This window comes from Hydra vulgaris, chromosome 09, assembly GCF_038396675.1.
Source record: "Hydra vulgaris chromosome 09, alternate assembly HydraT2T_AEP".
Classification (NCBI taxonomy): domain Eukaryota; kingdom Metazoa; phylum Cnidaria; class Hydrozoa; order Anthoathecata; family Hydridae; genus Hydra; species Hydra vulgaris.
The window spans coordinates 19,980,544-20,002,163 of NC_088928.1; the positions used below are offsets into that span (position 1 = coordinate 19,980,544).

The 21,620-nt window shown below is 27.4% G+C and overlaps 1 protein-coding gene across 1 annotated transcript in view; it reads right to left on the reverse strand.

The window, feature by feature from the left end:
* The window catches only part of LOC100214324 (adenylosuccinate synthetase), a 44,677-nt gene that overhangs the window by 13,462 nt on the left and 9,595 nt on the right, over nucleotides 1-21,620 (reverse strand). The window contains exons 2-6 of the mRNA XM_065804996.1: nucleotides 16,993-17,060; nucleotides 11,598-11,632; nucleotides 6,500-6,613; nucleotides 4,290-4,347; nucleotides 4,092-4,137 (exon numbers count right to left, since the gene is read on the reverse strand). Of these exons, the coding sequence (XP_065661068.1) occupies nucleotides 4,092-4,137; nucleotides 4,290-4,347; nucleotides 6,500-6,613; nucleotides 11,598-11,632; nucleotides 16,993-17,060 (321 nt within the window). The remainder of the gene's footprint in view (nucleotides 1-4,091; nucleotides 4,138-4,289; nucleotides 4,348-6,499; nucleotides 6,614-11,597; nucleotides 11,633-16,992; nucleotides 17,061-21,620) is intronic.

The window sequence follows — 21,620 nt, forward strand, 5'->3', positions numbered from 1 at the left end:
AAAAAGATGGCCATTATTTCCGGAATAATTAGAACCTATAGAATCAAAGTTATCAGACCTATAGTCAGAAGTGTTAAATCAATCATAACTTCTAACTACTCAAAGATAAAACTCTTTAACATCCCTAATATATATAAATATACTCTCGAATAAGATGTCAACACTTAAATCATATATATATATATATATATATATATATATAATATATATATATATATATATATATATATATATATATATATATATAAAATCATATATATATATATATATATATTTTTTTTTTTTTTTTTTTTTTGTTATTCACCTCTTCAAAGCTGATAAAGCCACTACAGATGAGGAGGCTACTTAATAGTGGTTATAACCCTCTCTTAACTCTATAACTCCGAAACACGAACCTTGACAAACAAGGCCGCTGCGCGGAGAAACAAGTTGAGCGCGGTACTACCAGGGACGTGGTGGGGATCGAACTCGGAACCTCTCGCTTATGAAGCGAGCGTTTACCACTACACCACTACCGCATATATATCTATGATTTAAATGTTGACATCTTGTTCAAGAATATATATATATAAACTACTTTGAAACATGGATTATAGGCATATAATATAATATAATTACAAAAAATTGTGACCGTTAAATAACAACAAAAATTTTTTTAAACTTGACAACACCTCTACAATGGATTCTTTTACGTAAATATGAAAAAAAAAATGAAGTCCAAAAAATTTGTTTTAACATATTGTCCATTCTCTAAACTTATACCACCGTACATTGGAGAACATTGATGTTTTTGTATCTCCAAGGCTTCACAGACTTTTCTATCAAAATTTTCTCCACTTAAAGTGTTTTTGCTTCATCCCATTCAATGTCCTCATTGCAATCAACTTTATGCAAAGCTAATGCAGACTGGTTTAACATGCATTCAATCAAATATTTTTAGCGATGTTGAACTCTGGATTGTACTCAAAGTATTGATTCACCGACACTTTAGAACATTTGCACTTAATTAAATAGGTTCCTGGTAGGTCATTGCATGACTATTTATTTTTAGATGTTAATAGTGTTTTTAAGTTGGTATTGGATTCAAAAACTGTTCTGTAACCAGCTTTTCTGAATATTCTTCTAAGCCTGGGAGATATTATTGGTATCCGTGGTAAAGAGATTGTAGAAAGGAGTTTGGTATTTTTTTTTGAACCTGATAAGAAATGTCTTTAAGCATTTTTTCATTGTACCCATTTTCAGTGAACACTTTAATTTAAAAAATTAATCTCATCTTGTAAATGATTTTTGCTGCATATTGAGTAGGCTCTGTGTATGTATCTGTTGAATATTGCTATTAAAATTATGGGATCGTGATTAGAATGAGGTTTGATTTGGATATTAGCTATAGCATCTTTCCTGTAAACCTTGAACACATATTTTCCTTGTGTATTATTAATTACAGTTATATCAAGAAAGTTAAGTATCTTACTTTTGTTTTCAACTTCAATTCCACAGGAAATAACAACGAAACAAACAAAGTTCTATTTGTTGTTTTGTTTCAGTTAAAGTAAGTTTAAAGTTCAGTTTAAATGTGAGATTTTTATTGAACTTCAGTTAAAGTTGAGATTTTGTAAGAAATGCTTTTATTTAATTGATCCAAAAGTAGTATAATTGCTTCTTTTAATGGTACTGATGGGAATAAGTTCACAATATCAAAGGATACCTGAATTTCATCTTTGTCTATTTTATATATATATATATATATATATATATATATATATATATATATATATATATATATATATATATATATATATATATATATATATATATATATATATATATATAGGCCTCAGCGGGAAGCGAGAGCTTAAGCTCTTTCGCCCACACTCCCCTAAAGTGATTGCGATTCCTTTTTTTTTGTTTTCAACACTATTCATTAAATTCATTTGCAACATTCTTTATTCTGTTATACAATTAATAATGCAACAATTTGTGACACTTCATTTTTTACATTTTAGACAATCAAAATTTTGCATCACTATTCCGCCACACCAATATCACTATAACATTAATGACAACATTAATGGTCACAAAGTTGTTTGTTAAAAAAAACTATTATGGTTGTAACTAAGATAAAAAAACGCCAAGTCATTTTTGAAATAAACCAATAAACTGCAATGCTTTTTTAATGGCATAGTTATTGTGAGAGAGAAAAAAATATTAAAAAATTGTCAATGAAATCAATGAATTTATTGATTCATGTTAGGGGTCGTCCATAAGTTATGCCATTCAATTTTCATTTTTGACTCTTTCCTTCTTTGTCACAACCACTAAACTCACTACAGCTCCCCCCCCCCTCCTTCCTCTATGACAAGAAGCTGTGAATAAAATAGTTACAAAAACTGTCACTTTTGAAAGAGGTATTTTACAGCCTCAAAGTACTTCTTTTTTTTTACCCTTTTTTTTTACCCTTTTTTGACATTTTTCAACCCCTTAAATAATATTGAATTTGATTATTTTATTTGCTATTTAAATAAAATTTTCAACATTTTGCTATTTAAATAAATTTTCAACATCTGCTATTTAAATAAAATTGAACAAAACTTTAACCTGTGTAAAATGTTGATTTTGTAATTATAAATTTGCACTGTCTTAATATATTCTTGGTTCTTGCATTATATTCAATAAAGTATGTTTTTAGAAATTAAAAAAAAATATGTAAATTTATGTTATTATAGTTCATTTACATAAAAAAAAGGAAAATCTTGGAAGACACTATTATCTAATCTGTTTTCATTTATTGAAGAATATATATTAGATAGTTATTTAATCAATATTAATTTTAGGAAAGAAATTGAGGCTTTAATAATGAAAAAGGCTGCTGAGAGATCTTCAAAAAAAAATTCTAAAAGGGAATCCTCAGAAAAAGAAGATTCACATATATCTTATAGTTTAGAAAGTGGTGTCACTTTCTAAACTATAAGATATATGTAAATCTTCTTTTTCTGAGGATTCCCTTTTAGAATTTTTTTTGAAGATCTCTCAGCAGCCTTTTTTTTTTGAGAAGTAGTGAGAAGTAGTGCTACTTCTTTGTGCCTGTAACAAATTATGTTTTAAAAAGACATATTACCCACTTTAACAAGATTTATCCCAGTAGTAAAAGATCTGGTCCAGACAATTAGCTCTTTAAACACTAGCCTGAAATGATCTTAAAAAAGATACAGTTCCATTAACGAGGATTCAAACTCATGCAGGAAATTGGTTAAATAAACAATATCTTGAGGCTGAACAGTTCTACAGAGATGTAATAGATAATTGGATCTACAAAAAGGTTAAGAACAACTGCATTGTTTGTACTGACTTGATAAAAATAATTTTAACAACCTGTTTTGTATGATCAAAATATGTGAACTAAATCTTTTAATTTTAGGGTGGTAAATCAAGAAAATATTATTAGGAGTATATATAGAATATCCTGTAAATACTCCTGTATATACAAAAGTGTATACAGGAGTATATAGGAGTATATACAAGGGGAGAGCTAACCCACCTTACTTTAGATACTTCACTAAGTTTGATATTTAAAATAATATAGTATATTTTTATTGCTTATTTATAATTTGATTACACACACGCACACTGTCTCTTTCAAGAATGCTTTCATAATATATCTATGTATTTACTTTTTTTCATGCGATTCTGCGCATAAGGAACCATGACATACTATTAAATAAGCGCATGCACGAAATTATCAGCTGTGTAGAGGTCCGTTTAATAATGTTTATGGGTGACATACATGGGGTCAAAAAATGTCAAAAAAGGTCAAAAAATGACACAAAAAAAGTACTTAGGGGCTTTAATAATAACTTTAATAACAATTGACATATAACAACTATGGCTTAAATAAAAATTGATATATAACAACTATGGCTTAAATAAAAATTGATATATAACAATTCTGAGAAGATTGCCTTTTCTCTACTAAAGTTCAAAAAATCTATTAATGGTAAAAAAAAAAATTTCTGAACTTTTGAGTCCATTTTGCAAAACTTTGTATTCTCTATATAATCTAAATAACTTCGTATAAAAACTACAAAAAAACTCACTTTTGTAGCATAGGCTGGTCCAATCCCTCTTTTTGTTGTACCAAGACTAAATATTAAAACATTTATTTAACAATTAACAAATTATATTAACAATATTTTTATCTGCAACCATGATATAGTTAAGGAAAATTACTTTTTAAAATAATTTAAATATAAATATAATAATTAAAATAATAAATATTCCTAAAATTAAACTACCTTGATTTATTCCTTAAATTTTCTAGAAAGCCATCTATTTGCTGATGTTGATCAAAAACTAAAAAAGTTGACAAAAACATCTTTGACATAAAACTAAAAAAAGTTGACATAAATATCCTTGACATTCAGTTAGAGTGTACCAAATGACAGAAATGAATACAAAATAAAAAACATCAATTTTTTATACTGTAGTCAAATACTTATCTACTTCTAATGGTCAAACTAGATAACACAATTACAAGCATTCCCAGAAAATGGCAACTGCACGCTTATGCCATAAAGTTATTACAATATTACTTTTATAAATAAAATTCTGAGCATCACTTGAAAACAGATTCATTTCTGACATTATTAACTTAAATTTACATGAGAGTGAAATTCACATACAACAGGACAGCAAAAAAGCAGTATACTGGTACAGCAGTACAGCAGTATATTGGTACAGTGGTATAGCAGCATATTGGTACAGCAGTAAAGTAGTACAGTCAAGTGACAACTTATTATGGCCACCTACAGCCCTCGGAATAAGGGTCGGCATTCCGCAATGCCGACCTACCTGCCAACCTTAAAGTGTTTGAGCTCAGCAATAAATTGCTGACCTCCTTTCTATGTTTTATGGTAAGACCTTTGTATCAAAATTTTTTTCCAACCTGATGCCGACCTCTAAAAGATTGAGGTCGGCAAGTTATTGCTGACCTTAATTCTTCTGATTGGGTTTTGCCGACCTCTAAAAGATTGAGGTCAGCAAGTTATTGCTGACCTTATTTCTTCCCAGGGTTGCCACCTATGAATTTTTGATCTTTTTAAAACCTCATTTTTTTTATATGAAAAATAAAAATTCTTTTAATTTCATAAAAGTTAATCTTTTGTTTAAAATAAAGTTTTAACTCATAAAATCAGTGCTTTTATTTTTGCTACTGGTAACACTGTTACTTTTGGCAGCCATTTTGTCTTCTTAATTATAATCTTTTTGCTGTACACTTGTTGATTTTTTTACCAGAGTTTTTAATTTGCTTATTAAGTAAGGTAAAGTGGGGTTTAACATTAACACCTCTTTAAAAAAATTTTTTTTTTAGCTGTGACAAACAAAATTTGGTATGATATATTTCTGTGCATTTACTAACGATATTACTGCCACAAACTGATGAAGAATTTAATTAGTTATCTAATATTATAGATAGGTAATTAATTCTGTTAGCACCAATCTACATTTTCGTTTTAAAAATAAGCAGCATTAAAAAGTAAGATATCAATTAGTTTCAGTTCTGATAGTGTCTATTTAAAAATATAAAAAAGTTAATGCTAATTTATGATTAAAATTTTTTTCTCTAAGAACTGTCAACTATTAAGCTCTACATCACATTAATGACTCAGTATTTGATTACAACAAAACTCCGTAGTACTGTAATTTTTTGTTTATAGAAACAAAAAATTACAGTACTACGGAGGTTTAATTATAGAAACAACAAGATAATTTTTTTCATTAAGTTTTGATGTTTTGTTCTAACCAATATTATGCAACATTGGTTATGTGTGGATTTTAATATTTTGCAAGTGTCGGTTTTCAGATCTGTTGACATCTATGATGCATCGGTACATTTTTTTCAGAACTATTTTTTTTAATTTAGGGTTTGTTTTGTTTGATTTCATTTCATGTAATTGTGAAAGATTCATCAGACGTAAGACATTCCACCAACTTTTGTTTGATTCTTGGCCCATGACTTAAGCATTCCTGTCAATCTTACCCCAAAACTGAAATATAGGTTTAAAAAAAAATACTTAATATATATTATTTTCATCAAACCTGTCTACATTTTTTATTGTTGTTATCAAACCTGTCTACATTTTTTATTAGTATCTAGTAGTGGTTAGTTAAGACAATTTTTATTTATATTCATTAATTTAATTCATTATTATTTTATTCTTTCTTTTTTTTTTAATTTTACTTTTAATCTTATTTTTATCTTTAAAATTATAATAATTTTTTTTCAGGTTTATTGAATTGCAAGTGTAACAATTTTTTGATTTAAGTTAACTGATTAGTTTGTAACTACTTGAATGTTGTTTGATTTAGTTTTGTAAAAAGAACTTTATTATGAATATGACAAACACATTTTTTTTTCAAATGTAAAAGTGTCAAGTTATTAAATTTATAAGATACATAAGTTTTTTGAAGAAAAAATATAAAATTGAAGAAAAAAAAAAGTTACCTAAATGTGTTCTATCTGAGATTTTCATTCTTTCCTTCATGCTTAAAATTCCTTTCATTGTGTTGTTTTCAATTTCTTTCATTAAAGTTGGAACATGCAGGACAACTCCATTGCCTAAGATAACAAGCACACACATACATACATACATACATACATACATACATACATACATACATACATACATACATACATACATACATACATACATACATACATACATACTTACATACATACATAAATACATACATGCATGCATATATATATATATATATATACATATATATATATATATATATATATATATATATATATATATATATATATATATATATATATATATATATATATATATATATATATATATATATATATTAGGGTGGTTTGTTTTTTGTTTTTTTTTGAGTTTGATATTGCACACCTTCCACCCTCTTATTTGGTGAGGTTCAATAAAAAAAGTTCACAGATAATTTTTTTTTGCAAACTGATGATGGGAAGTGGTCCCCCACACCTGCTTTGTAACCCCTTCAGTGTTACATGCATCAGTTTTACTTATTAGGGTTATAAAAATTATAAGAATGTATATAGCAATGACCTATTCCCAGACTCCACCCTAGAAATGATAGGTCCCGGACCTATTTTTTAAGCCCTTTTGAGACCCGTTTTTGTCTAAAACAATATATATCAGAAATCTATTAAAATCCGCTTGTGCCACTGTTACATGCATCAGTTTTACTTATTAGGGTGATAACAATAAAATAAATGTATATAGCAGTGACCTATTCCCACACCGCACCCTCAGGGTGCCAGGACCTGGACCTGTTTCTTAAGCCCTTTTGAGAGTTTTTTTCGAAAATGATAAATTTCTGAAACGTATTAAAACAAACTATTGCCAGTGTTCCGTGCACCAGTGTTACGTGCACCAGTTTTACTTTTAGGGTGACGACAAATGTATGAATGTATATAGTGAGATTAACTTGGGGCAAGGGGAAGGGGGTAAAGCTACAAAAAGCTGTTATAAGTACTTAAAAAATGTCCTTTTTTAACATTTCTTCAGTTTTTTTAATTGTGAGTACCAGTGGCCCATATGCCCCAAATGGTGTCCCTCTACTAGCCATTTCTACCTCAGCCATAATTGAAATTTATAAATTTAAAAATAACAAAAAATATTGTGAATGAAACTTTTAAAAGAATTAAAATTTTTCTAATGCGTTCAAGAAAACATATTACAAATAACAAATTTTAAAATTATTTGGGTGAAATAACATACATAACTTAATCAAACCTTGACATTTAACTAAATTAAAATATAACAGAAAAACAATAGCCATATATTAATATTATTATAATGTATTTAACTATATATTTAGTTCATATTATATATATATATATATATATATATATATATATATATATATATATATATAATATATATATATATATGTATATATATAAATATATATATATATATATATATATATTATATATATATATATATATATATGTATATATATAAATATATATATATATATATATATATATATATATATATATATATATATATATATGTATATATATAAATATATATATATATATATATATATATGTATATGTATATATGTAAATATATATATATATATATATATATATATATATATATATATATATATATATATGTATTTGAATATATTAAACTGTTACTACTTGGAATGATTATGGCTTAACTGTTTCTTTGTAGCTTCAGTTGAAAAATATTTTCTATGATTCAACTACTTGGTAGAGAAGCTGATGTTGATTGTCATTTTTTGTCAAAACTTCATTAAAGTCAGTGGCTAATTTAACTGCCTGTTCTGCACAGTCATTAACCACTTTCATGGCACAAACTATCTTACAAGCAGACTTATAGTCATCACGATTAGTCCAAGTTTTAGGAGACGATGTCAAGAATTTTTTTGATAGATTGAGAGAGTCAAACAAGTTCATTGAGCGCCGTGTAACAAAGTTAGCTATAGAAAGTTTAGAGAATGTATAAATTTTGATTGGAGCAAGTCTTCTATTGTCACCTGGTAATGGTTCTTTTTGTAAGGCATTTACATTATCCAGTTTCTCTTCAACAGTAATTTTATTACTGAATAATGGGAGAGCAGCTAGACCTTCACTTAAATACCATAACTGAAGTTTAATTTTATTTTTTGCAACATTTGCAACTTTGCTGTCAACTTGACAATAGTTCTCAACTACTTTTAAAAGAAGGAGATCATTTATTGGTGCTTCTGTTGTGAGAAGTGCTGAAAACCAGAAACATGCATATATTGTGGTTATGAAGAGACATATTCTTCTTAAAATCCCAATTTCTTTCTCTGTGATATTTAACTGATGACGAAAACCAAAAATTTTTAAACAGCATATACCTTTAGCCATCCATCGTGCACGATGGTAAGCCCCAGGAATGCAAATAGTTGTTGTATCATTATCTTCTCCCAAAAGAAGAAGACCTAGTCTTCCGAATTCTTTATAATCATCACGTGGTTGCGCTTCCTTTAAGTATTTTTTCAAATTTTCCACCACATTGGATTTTCGAGATGCAAGCCACTCTTTTTCAAACTTTGTAAGGCATCTAGCTCCGCTTTTATCACTTTCAAGTGGTTCAAACTTTGATTTTTCTATTAGCTCCCACTGGAACTTCACTCTATCAAAAAGTTCAATTTTTGGTCCTTTTGAAACAAAAAACGCATCAAACACTGCATTTGCACAGATTTTAAGAATATGATGTCGACAGGCTAAAACCAAAACTCTTCGATTTATTGACTTCTGTATGACAGTTATTGCCCCATTATGACTTCCTGCATTACTTGCAGTTGTGTCAAAGCAAAGACCTGCAAGATGCTCCTTAACGCTAGGCCATTCATGAATGAACTCAACTACCTTTTGTCCCATTAGAGCGCCAGTACCAGCAGGTATCTCAAGGATCCCTAATGATTTCTCAATATCCAAGCCAGATACAACAATTGGCAGACATTCACATCTGGTTCTAACAACATTCAACAACATTTTACCATCAAAATGAGCAACTAGTGGAACCAAGGGTTGAAAATTTTTTCTTACTGCAGTTGCAAGAGATTCACGGGATGTAGTTTGAGCTTCCATTGGAAGTGGAACATGAAAATGTTAGTTTATTTATATCAATACCGATTGCAGCTAGGGCTGGTGTGACAACCATCATTGCTTGTCGTGGTGTTATTTTTGTTTGGTCTAATGCTGCATAAAAGAGTTGATTGTTAAGAATACAACATTTGGATATTGTAGTCGAGAGATGACTAGTGCCCATAGAATGCTTTGAATTATTCGGACAAAGCTTTTTGTGTTTGAATTGACATATCACAGTCAGAACTTTCATCCAAAAAGTAATCTGAATTGCAACCCATTAATGTATCTGTAGATATAATCTTACTTTCTTTATGTTGTTCAAAGCGCCTTTTTTCTTCAAGCTTGCATTTTCTGTATTTTACAACTGCTTTCTTATACATTAAGTCTTTTGATGTCATTAACATCTTTCGGGGACCTCTCTAGTCTATCAGAAATTGTTTATCTTCATTTATTTTGATGAGACAATCCCATTCACCATGGGCAATATCAAAAAGTGTATTCATCTTGGCAGTGAATTTTTCTTGATAGCTATGTTGAGTAGCTGATTTTCTACTTATGTGCTTAGACACTTGGACATGTTGCTTGTGAATACTCTTTAGTTTAGCAACTACATAAGACTTTGCTATACTTGGAATGTTAGCTTTAAACCAGAAAATCATAACTTCATCTGCAACTGTGTTGCAGGATATTCAAAGAGTTGACTTTTTGATTATCATTACATAAAAAACTCTATATAGGGCAACAACACTTGTTGGCAACTGACTCGGCCCATCTATTGTTGAGAGAATATTTCCAACTAGCCAAACATTTGTAGTTGAGCATGTTGCTTTCTCTGAAGCAGCCATCTTCTTAAGTAATATTTTTATACTTTTTTACTATAATAGAAAGAATATAATAGAAATTTAATATATATAATTATATGATACACCCCCCACCTCCTATTTTCCCTACATTTTTCAATAATGAAATCAAAATATGCATTTAGGAGTGATTTTTGGTAAATAATGCTGAGGGGGTAAATCTAAATTTGGTTGTACTTTCCAGTCTTTTGTGAACTATCTATGTTGTAACATTCTAATACTTTATATATATATTTTTTTTAGATCAATTTATAGCAGTATTTTGTATGAAATAAAAATAGAATTACAAGATTAAGGTATTAGACAAATTTTGGTCAATTTAGGGTTCCGAGATAGGGTTTGGGAGACCACTTCCTATTTTCAGTTTGCAAAAAAATTTTAACTATATACTTTTTATAAAGTTAAAATTAAAAAAAAAAATTTTTCCCTATAAAAAAAAACCACCCTAACATATATATATATATATATATATATATATATATATATATATATATATATATATATATATATTAATTTAAGAATTAATATTTGTTCCTGACAAAGCTAGTGGATTCTCAGGCAGATAACTAGATTATCTTCATGAGAATCTATAACTTCATTTAACAGCTATTTTTTTTAAATAACTTATAACTTCATCCAATTAAAATATTAGAAAATCCAAATCAGCATTTTTGTTTAACATTTTGACATCTAAACAAACATTTAAGTTTAATGGTTCCACGATTGTGTGGTTCAGGATCTATAATATCATTAAATTAAAATGATGATTTCATAACAGAGTAATTCTCTTAAGCGCACCAGGACTATAGAACCCCACCTGTCTCACATGTACTTTTCCTCCTTAACCAGAATTGTGGTTATATAATAGATCAATATAAAAATTTTTGAATTCAATTTCAAAATTTTTTAATAAGTTCAATTTTACTTTTTATTTTTAATCCTAAATTAAAAATACGTATTTTTATTTTTTTATTTTTAATAATAAATTAAAAATACAGTTAAAATGTAATCTTTTTTTTTTTTATGCGATTGATTTTTTTGAAATTAAAAATGATTTAAAACTTTATTTACACTCAAATAAAATAAATAATTACCAATAATTACTGTAACAGACTCATTGATGATTCCACTAAAATAAATCCAAACAAAGATGTTATATAATAAACTCATTTTAACTATTAATCAATAAAGTATAAAAAAGCTAAAATAAAAATAAAAAAAGAAAAACAAACTTTGAATTAAAAAACTCCAAAAGCAAAATTGAGGATTTAGTATTAAAATATTTACAAGCATGTAATAAGTCAGTGACAAAAACAGAGTTTATTTGGCTTTACCCTTTTTTGGCAAAGTGGGGAAGGGGGAGGGGCTTGTTCTTGTGTTAGCCTTCCAAACCTCCTCTCCCCCCCCCCCTCTCTCAGTTAAAACCAGTGCTAAAAAAATAATTTTTTTCTTATTAAATATCACTTTGTTTGTATTCACCTTGTACCAGCTTTATCCGAAGAAAAGGAGTTGATTTAAAATATTGTCTCGTTGTAAAAGAAATTTCTTTGAATAAACAAATTTAGAATAAGACGTAAGTATACACTTACTTCCTATTCTAAATTTGCTACTTTAGTTATGCCAAAAAAAATTCTTCAAGATTTTAATAAATGTTTAAGTTGCAAATACTACCCTATTTGTAAATATTTATTAAAAACTGTTTAAAGTATTTTAAACATTTAGTAACTATATTTTATTAACTATTTTTAACAACTATATTTTATCAATTTTTATTTTAATAATTATTAAATCTTTAAAATACTTTAAACTATTCTCAATCCATATTTACAAAGTATTTGTAAATATTGACTGAGAGTATTTTTTGTAAATATTGATTGATTAGTATTTTCAAAAATAATAGTAATTATGCTCTCATAATTATGCTCTCACGCCTTGTATTTGAATAGTTGACATCTATATATAATATATTATACAGACAACTATTCGAATACAAAACATTTAAGAAGTGTATTTACTACTACTTTAATTTTCATTTCAATTTATATATTAGCAAATCTGTAAAATTAACTTTTATAAAAGATTAATATTTGAAATAAAAGAGATAATTACAGTAAAATCAAAGACATTTAAGATTAAAAATAACTAAAACTTGATAAAACTTTTATTAAGTTGTTGTAATCGTTATTTTTATTTTTATTAAAGCTATTCTAAAAAAATATGGAAAGGAACAAAACTTTCTAAAAAAGCCTTTTTGGGTTTCTTTGCATGCTTACAATATTGCTATATAAGACTGAAATTTTTGACTTTTGTTCATTCATTATTGAAAACAGTAAACTAATAATTGCCAACAGGCAAAAGTTTACATTGCTCTGAATAAATATTCTAAAATTGTTTTATCTTTTATTCCAGAAATAAATAAGCGTTTTAAATTCTTTTCTTATCTTATATATACTTGATAGAGCATATATATTAGAACGTATATATTTTAAAACATATATTTTAGAGCATATATATTTTAGAAAATATTTAGAGCTATATATTAAAGCATATATTTTAGAATATATATATTAGAGAATTTAGATAAATTTCATATATAGAGATCTATTCATATATATTTTAAGATTTTTTTTTTTTTAGTTCTTGAGAGATTTTTGAAACAAAAAGGTCAGAACTGTTACCTTTACTAGAAAAGTTTCATCTTTTAAATAGCCTAGTAAATATAGGGCTCGAATTAAGTGATCACGAATTGGTATATCTGGATATTTTTAACTTTTTAAAAGCCATAAACTCAGTCTATCACTAAACTATATAGCTGTTATTCAATAAAAAAAAGTTCATATTGATCTTGAATTATGATTAAAAAAATCTTATTACAAATCCGCCCTTTTAAAAAATCTCTGATCCTTGGCTTTAAATTAGCTGTAAATTTGCATTGTTCACTAAGCATAGATAAAAACACAAGTGAATAAAAGCCTCCATGGATATTTTATTTTTGCTGATAAAATTATAAAATGACCTTGATTTGATTTTTAGCCATATGCCAAAAAATTATATTAAACATGCAGATAAAAAAGTAAATATTAAATAATCATTTCTTTTAATAAAATTATCAGTATTTTGTTATTCAGATACCAGTAAATTTATTAAAATGACAAGTAGATTTAAAATTTCCCATTGCAGATGAGTGTAAATACATCAACTGACTTAGAACATGCAGAACATGGTAAAACATGCAGGGAGTGTTTATACATCAACTTACTAAGATAGGTAAAACATGCAGGAAGTAAACAAATTCAAGTATTTAGTAATTTAACCAGTAGAATAAATAATTAATTTATTAATTATTTATTCTACTGGTTAAATTACTAAATACTTGAATTTGAATAAGTAATTTATAATTTAGTTAATTAACTGATTGTTTATTAGATCAACATAAAAATTTACCTTAATTACTTACCAGGTAATTTATGTATTTTACAGGTCTTTAATTACTGTTATTTTTAAAAAAATACTGATCATTTAAATTGGGGCCATATAAAGACTGACCCAGCTTGCTGTCAAAAACTAAGAAAATAATATATGTTAGTAAAGAAAACCTCAACATGGCCTACAACCTTAATCACTTGTCAAAGTGATTAAGGGTTAGACCAATTTTTCAAATCAACTTCTTTCATATAATTTTTCTTAAATCAAAGAAATTTTAAAAACAAATTTAAGAATCTGCAGCCATATGTTTTAGATGTTTAGATTCCACTCCAGATGTAATATAGTTTTATTTGATCATGTTGTGTTATGTGATAACACAATTATCATATCATAAGATGTTGATCTAACACAATTCAACTCACTAAAAAAATACACATGATAAATAACTATTCAACCTTAATAATATCACATGATAAATAACTAACCAACCTTTTCAATGTCTATTTCATATACAATATTAATAAATTATGTCAGCAAAAAAAATATGCCAGTCAACGAAACAATCACTTTAGTTATATAATTTTATAAAAGTATTCTAATTTTTAGTTGACTATTGTGTTTTCTATTTTTTGATACTGATATTCTAATATCAAAATCGATATCATTTTTAACATTATTTAAAAGTATAATTCAAATAGCTTGTTCAACAGTTTTTTATTGATCAGCCATTAGATATTCACTATTGATAATAAAGTAATCTTTCTTATCAGAAACATCAGTATTTAGTAGTAACTTAGAGGAAGAACTGGAATAAAATTCTTGGACTTATTACTAATTACTGATAGCAATTTTAGTCATTAACTTATATTTATGTATTACATTGATTTCTTACATGTTAAAACATTGTTTAATAGGTACTGATCATAATTATTAACATATTTAAACATAAATATGTAGATCAAACATGTTAATTGAAATATATTAAACAATACTGGCTGCTTAAATATTTTAAAATTTATTTTAAAATAGAACTAAATTACACTGCTTGTTATTTTTCTTTGATAAAACTCTCAAAATGAATATAAGATACTTAGTGAAATACATTTAAGAATACAAAATATTATATTAAAAAATGTATATAAAAATAAAGTTTAAGTTACAATAATAATTATAACAGTAGCAACAACAACAACAACAACAACAACAACAACAAAAATAATAGTTATTTAGATTATCATTTTGAAGTTACTATTTGATTCCTTATAATCAGTAAGTACTTTTATATATGTCTGTACAAATGAAAGATTGCTGATTGCAAAAACAAGCATGTGGATATCTACAAGCTCATCAATGCACACAAACAAGTGCATATATAAATTTTTATAAAGAAAAAAAAAAGAACTTAAAACTATCCCTAATATCTTTCAAATCACAATAGTTATTAGCGTTTTTCTTAAATTTTTAATTTTTCAAATCAACATCTTGGCATTAATTAAATAGCACTTTGCCCAACCCAACTTATTAATTAAAAAGCACCTAGGCCAACCGACCATTTTTATTAAACAGCACTTATCCTATTAGTTTAACAGCAATTAAATAAATTTTAAAGACTTTTTTAAATTTATTCAATTCTTCTTTTCCTTAGTTTCAACATAATTTTCCTTTTATTTTTTTCTGTAGTTTTTGAATAATTTTTAAACTGTGTAATGTTTTATTAGCTTTTTTGATACAAAATATTTCAGCAATAGATGTGACATTTCAGTAATTAATAGAAAAAGTTGTGATATAAATAAAATTTGTCAATATTATTATTCTTTTTTGGAAGGAAAAGAAAATTTATATTAGCATTTCTTACTCATGGAAAATTAAACCATAAATAATATTAAGTTTAATAGAATTCTACAATCACTTGTAAATAATTATACATTTTTACACAAGACGTGTGATTTCAAGTCTTTATATGACCACGCAAATAATATTTTGTTTTGATGATTTAACCACGGTTTTAAACAAATGCACTGAAATAATTGGTTTTTAATTACTTTGAAAATAAATAATTTCGACATGTTTATCTTTACTAATGTTTTTTTATTAGCAAAACACTTTTAAATAAAGTAGCTAATGATTTTAATTAAAGTATCATTAAAAGTTGTATAATTTTTTATTTATATTATTTAATTATATAAGATTTTTTTTATAAGTAAAACAAAAGTAAAAATTTTAAAAAAATTTTTTATAAGTGACGACTTTAAACAGCGAAGGTCTGTTTAATAAACTTTATATTTTATTATATTATATTAGAATCATTAAAGTTTTTGCTGAGAAGAAAAAAATAAAGCCGTTTGAATTAAATATCTTTGATCTTTACGTTTTTATATTATTGAAACGCATTTAAATAAAATAACAAATCACTGCTAATGATTTTTTATAAAAACATTGATGAACAATATATGTTTTTTTATATTTATTTAAGTATTTAGTTTTTATTATAAATGTTTATAAATAAAAAAAAATTATAACAATTTTTTAAATATACGATTTAATTATTTTTACTTTTTTTACTTTTTGTGCGAAAAATTGTTAAGAATCTTTTTTTAAACTTTTAAATGTGCGCGTTTATATTAAACAATTGTCAGTTGTAAGTTGTTACTTTATTTAAAAAGGGTTTCGCAAAATATGAAATTATAAAAACATTAGTAAAGATAAACGATTCAAAGTTATTTATTCCAAACGTAATTTAGATAATCTTATTGTTATAGTTTATTATTTATTTTAGTTAAGTTTTAATTTTATTTTTGCTATTTTAGTTTCAGTTAAGTTATTTTTATTTTATTTTTTGCTATTTTTTTTACGAAAATTTATTTGCTTTTTAAACATTAAGTTTTTTTTAAGTTTCTTTATAGTTGAGTTAAGATTTTTATAGCGCGTTTTTAAAACATACAAATTTTTAAAACTTATTAACAGTTGTGGTCAAGTTAAGTAAAATCAAATAGTATTTGTGTGGTCATATTATGACGTGAAATCGCACGCCTTCCTGGCCAAGCCTGTAATAAATGATCATACCTCGGAATCAACTGAAATTTAAATTCCTTCTCCTCAACAATTACTGTATGCCCTGCATTACTGCCACCCTTAAAAAGCAAACATTAAAACAAGCATATTAGTTAACAAAAAATAAACATGTAAACATTAAAATGTTAACATTATATATATATATATATATATATATATATATATATATATATATATATATATATATATATATATATATATATATATATATATATATATATTATATATATATATATATATAACCCTAGAAAGTAGGAAAATTGAGGTCGGCAATAATTTGCCAACCTAAATTGTTTAGAGGTCAAAAAAAATTTGATACGAAGGTCTTACCATAAAACATAGAAACTCAAACACTTTAAGGTCAGCATTGCCGAATGCTGACCCTAATTCAGAGGGTTGATATATATACACATGGTGGTACATGGAGGGTTGATATATATACACATGGTGGTATATTTTTACTATGTATCTATCATTCAAATCCCAAAATCTTAAAACAAAAAAATTAATAATTACACTGATTGCTGGTAGCTTAATTACATGCCAAACAGGTAGTACAGCCTTTTACAATTATAACACTTATAATTAAATGTGATATGGTACAGTCGGTGCTGTTCTATAAGTAAATTTTACTATAAAGACAGTCTTTACGTTGAAATGTGCAAAATGTCAGTTATTTATTTATAACACCATCAATAACAGTCTTTTTTGTTGCTTGAGTTGGTACAGCCTTGGGATTTGCTTCAACAACTTGCAGCAGAAATTGTTTTTCATCCTCATCATTGGTTATGAGCTTGTTGAATTCTTCAAACAGTTCGACGCCTCATTCAGCTGTGCCATTGACATCTCGCAGTTAAAGAATGCGCTCTTTTCCTTCAAAATAGTCCTGGTTTTCGCTCCATGTGTCAGGTTGATTACTGAGAAAAGAGGCTCTAATGTCTAAGTTGTTCAGAATCATTGATGTTCTGGCACTTGCAAAATCTCCAATGTTTGAATTGTTACTAGGAATGATTTTCACGGCTTTCTTATCCTGACGTGTTAAACACTGTTATTTGAGTAGTACATTTGTCATTCATGCTACAATCTTAGCCTTATCACTTCCTGCAATTCTGTCAGAAAAGAGAGCCAGGCCCACAGTTTCGTCTGCATACCACAAGTGATTTTTGAACCTATCTCACAATCGATGACTTGGTATTTTCTGAGATATTTCCAGAATGCAAGATCATTACATGCTAGCGCACAAAAAGCGCTGGTAGGATGGTTATTTTTAAGTTAGCTTGTGCGATTTTAAAAATTCATTTTTTTATTTAAATTAAAATACAAATAGCGGAAAGAACGCTTTGAATAAATACTAGATAATTTTTAAAAAAACTGGAACTTTTTATAAAAGTTGAACAAATATACAAAAATGTTTTGTTCCAATTTAAAACTAAACACTTTTATTTTTTTAGCAAGCACTTTACTATACGCTTGCCAAAGTTTTTGCGGGAGTGTGGGCAAGCGCGATAAGACTTGAGCGCATAAGCGTTGGCTAAATAAAGAAGACTGTACCTGGCACATCAACTACAAGTGATGCTGCTGTCCACATTTTTGTATACAGAAGGGCTCTGAACTGCACAAACCAAAACATCTAGTTTTCCTCCTTATTTGTTAGGTTGAAGAAATCTTGTTGATCGTGGAAGAGAAAGATTTTTATGCTTTATATAAGCTTCACCATCCAACTTGCATGGTGAACAGGTCCTGAAGCTCGTCATTTGATCATTGCCAGTGGATAACCAAGGACAATTAATGTTAGCTCAACGAGTTCTCTGTAGTCCTCTTGAATCTGTGATTGTGTCATTTCAACAAAAAGCTGACAGTTGTTCATCATCCTGGATTGCAGATAAAGGCAGAGACTGAAATCGAAAGATTTCAGTCTCTGCTTTTATCTCCAATCTACAATAATTATTGTGCATGACTCCAGCCCAAACCGCTTTAAATCTCTTGAAGAAGGGTATGTCTGGAGAACTAGCTCCATTATGTGATGACGACACACTAACCATATCAATTCTTTGCCTATCAATTGTTCAAGAAGTACACAAACACTGCCCAAATGTCCTGTATTCACAGCTGTGTTGTCAAAACTCATTGCTGGACGTTGTCTGATAAAGTACAGCTTTATCAGACAACTTCCAAACCTGCAACAGATCATAAACAGCAATGGCCTAATTCTGTGCTGTTCCGGCTGCTACTTTTCGGCACACCAAGCAATTTATCGGCACCAACACCGGATACCAGCACTGGCAAGCGATCAACTTGTTCGATACCTAATATGTCAGGGAGAATTTTTTCATCCCAATGCAACACAAAAGGATAATCTGGCACAAAACTGTCCATTGAAAATTTGGCATGTTGTTTTCTGGCTTTTTATAGAACCTTTTGTATGGTAGTTCGTGAAAGAGGAAGCAAAGATGGATCAAAACCTAGCGCAGCCGCAATTGGAACCATTAGATACAGTGCCTCATGATTAGGGTTTGGGAAAACCCGGCATTTTTAGACCCGACAAGTCCGAGTCGAGTCTAAGAACATTTATCGGGTCCGGGTTCGGGTCCGGGTCCAATACGTCTTTTTAACTTGCAATTTTAACAATAGCATGAAAGGATTTTTTGTTTTCACGTCAATTTTTAAAAATGGATTAGGTATACGTTAAGGTAAATAAAGCAACTTTTAGCCAGTTCAACGTCTAACGTAAATTTTTTATTCTATACTTTTATTATAATCTTAAACTACCAAATAAACTTAACATTACCTTTTTAAAAATATCGCATTTTATAAAAATGCATGTAAATATACTAGCAAAAATAAATTCAACTCAATTAAAATACTTGCAAGTGTTTAATACAAAACAGAGCAATTATTTTTACTTAAAGAATGAAATTTTAAAAAAACTAGTGCATTTAATGAATTGTACAATAATCTAGAACGAATTCTTGTACAAAAGTTGGATGCTACAGAAAATATTCGTTCAGAATTTGTTAATGTTGGTTTTATCGTCAATGCTTGATACAATTTTTCTAAATATACAGTTCTTTTTTTAGTTTTTGAAAATAATAAAAATTCTTTTTTAATATCAGCTAATTTATCTCCGCAACTTGGCAAAATTGGACATTCGCACTTTCTAATATTTTATGTAGTTCTTCCTCCAATGTTAATGGTAGTGTGTTTCCTGTAGTATTATCGTTAATTTCAGCTGAATGCCCCTGTTCATGTATGTTTTGCTGTTTTTCATCCTCACCAAATAATCTCTTCAGTAAATCTGTTGTAAATAATTGTATTTTCTTTGAAGGCATAGTACCATTTACAAAAGAATCTAATAGCTCTTCTATTTCTTGGTTTTTACGGCTATTTATTCAAGTTTTCATCGTCATTAATAGCTCTCTACTTAAATTATCATTGGATTCTTTTAATTTTCTTAACATAAAATTAATTGCTAATCGGTCTGTTGCAAGATTAGCATTGTCTCTGTTAAGAGCTTCAACAGTTAATTTAATAGGCTTTAGAGTATTTTCCAATTCATTTAATAATTCAATATTATTATTTTCAATTAAATGTACACTTCCAATACCTTGCAGAGGTTCTTTAATGATATAAAATAATTTTAAAAATCTAGATATCATTCCGATTATTGAGTTCCAACGAGTTTTTATGTCTAACACTAGCTGAAGTTCCTAAAACTATTTTGATCTTTTCTTGCAAAATATTATTTCTCACAGAAGCAGAGGGGTTATTCCATATCAAATCACCTAGTTTTTTGAAAATTCCCTAGGGTACCATCTCAGATTTGCTTTAAATTTTGACCACACACAGATCTTATGAAAAAAATACAATCCAGAAAATTTCAGCTTGATTGACCAATTTGTTCAAAAGTTATGATGGAATTAAAAATGACCAAAATCTGAAAAATTTGTGTATCAGGAGCTTACAGCAGTTTTTTTCGATTTTTGACAAACCATAACTTTTTAAATAAAGATGGTGATCACCTGAAATTTTGTAGGGTAATAGTTTCACCCAAATAATCCATTATTGCAGTTGTTTTTGACTGATTTTTTACAGTTTTTGAGTTATTGTACCTTAAAGTTGCTAAATATTGCAACACTATAAATATTTTTTTGAACTTTAATGTGTTACAGTTTAATACTTACTTACAGAAAGTGGATTTTTGTGTTACCTTTGTGTACTTAGGGTCACCACTTGTTAGAATAATCAAAATTATGCATTACAAATTAATTTAGCACATGCAGCAGCCTATTAAAAAATCACTTTTTTTTTAAATTATGATAAATTACATCGACTTTGCTGGCATAGAAAGTAGCGTAAACAGTTGAAATAAATTATGAAACTTTTTAATGTTGAAGTTCTATATATAGACAATCACCATAAAAAATTTAAAGACCTATACTCTATCTTATGACATGATTGTAGCCTTTTAAGAGTGATGATATTTTCAAAAGGAGAACAAAAAAATACCACTTACCACATACAAAATTTATACCTCAAATTTTATACAAACTATACTGTAAAAAAGTGCATTCAAAGAGTAAGATATCAGTTAAAAGAAAAAGTATGTATACATGAAACTA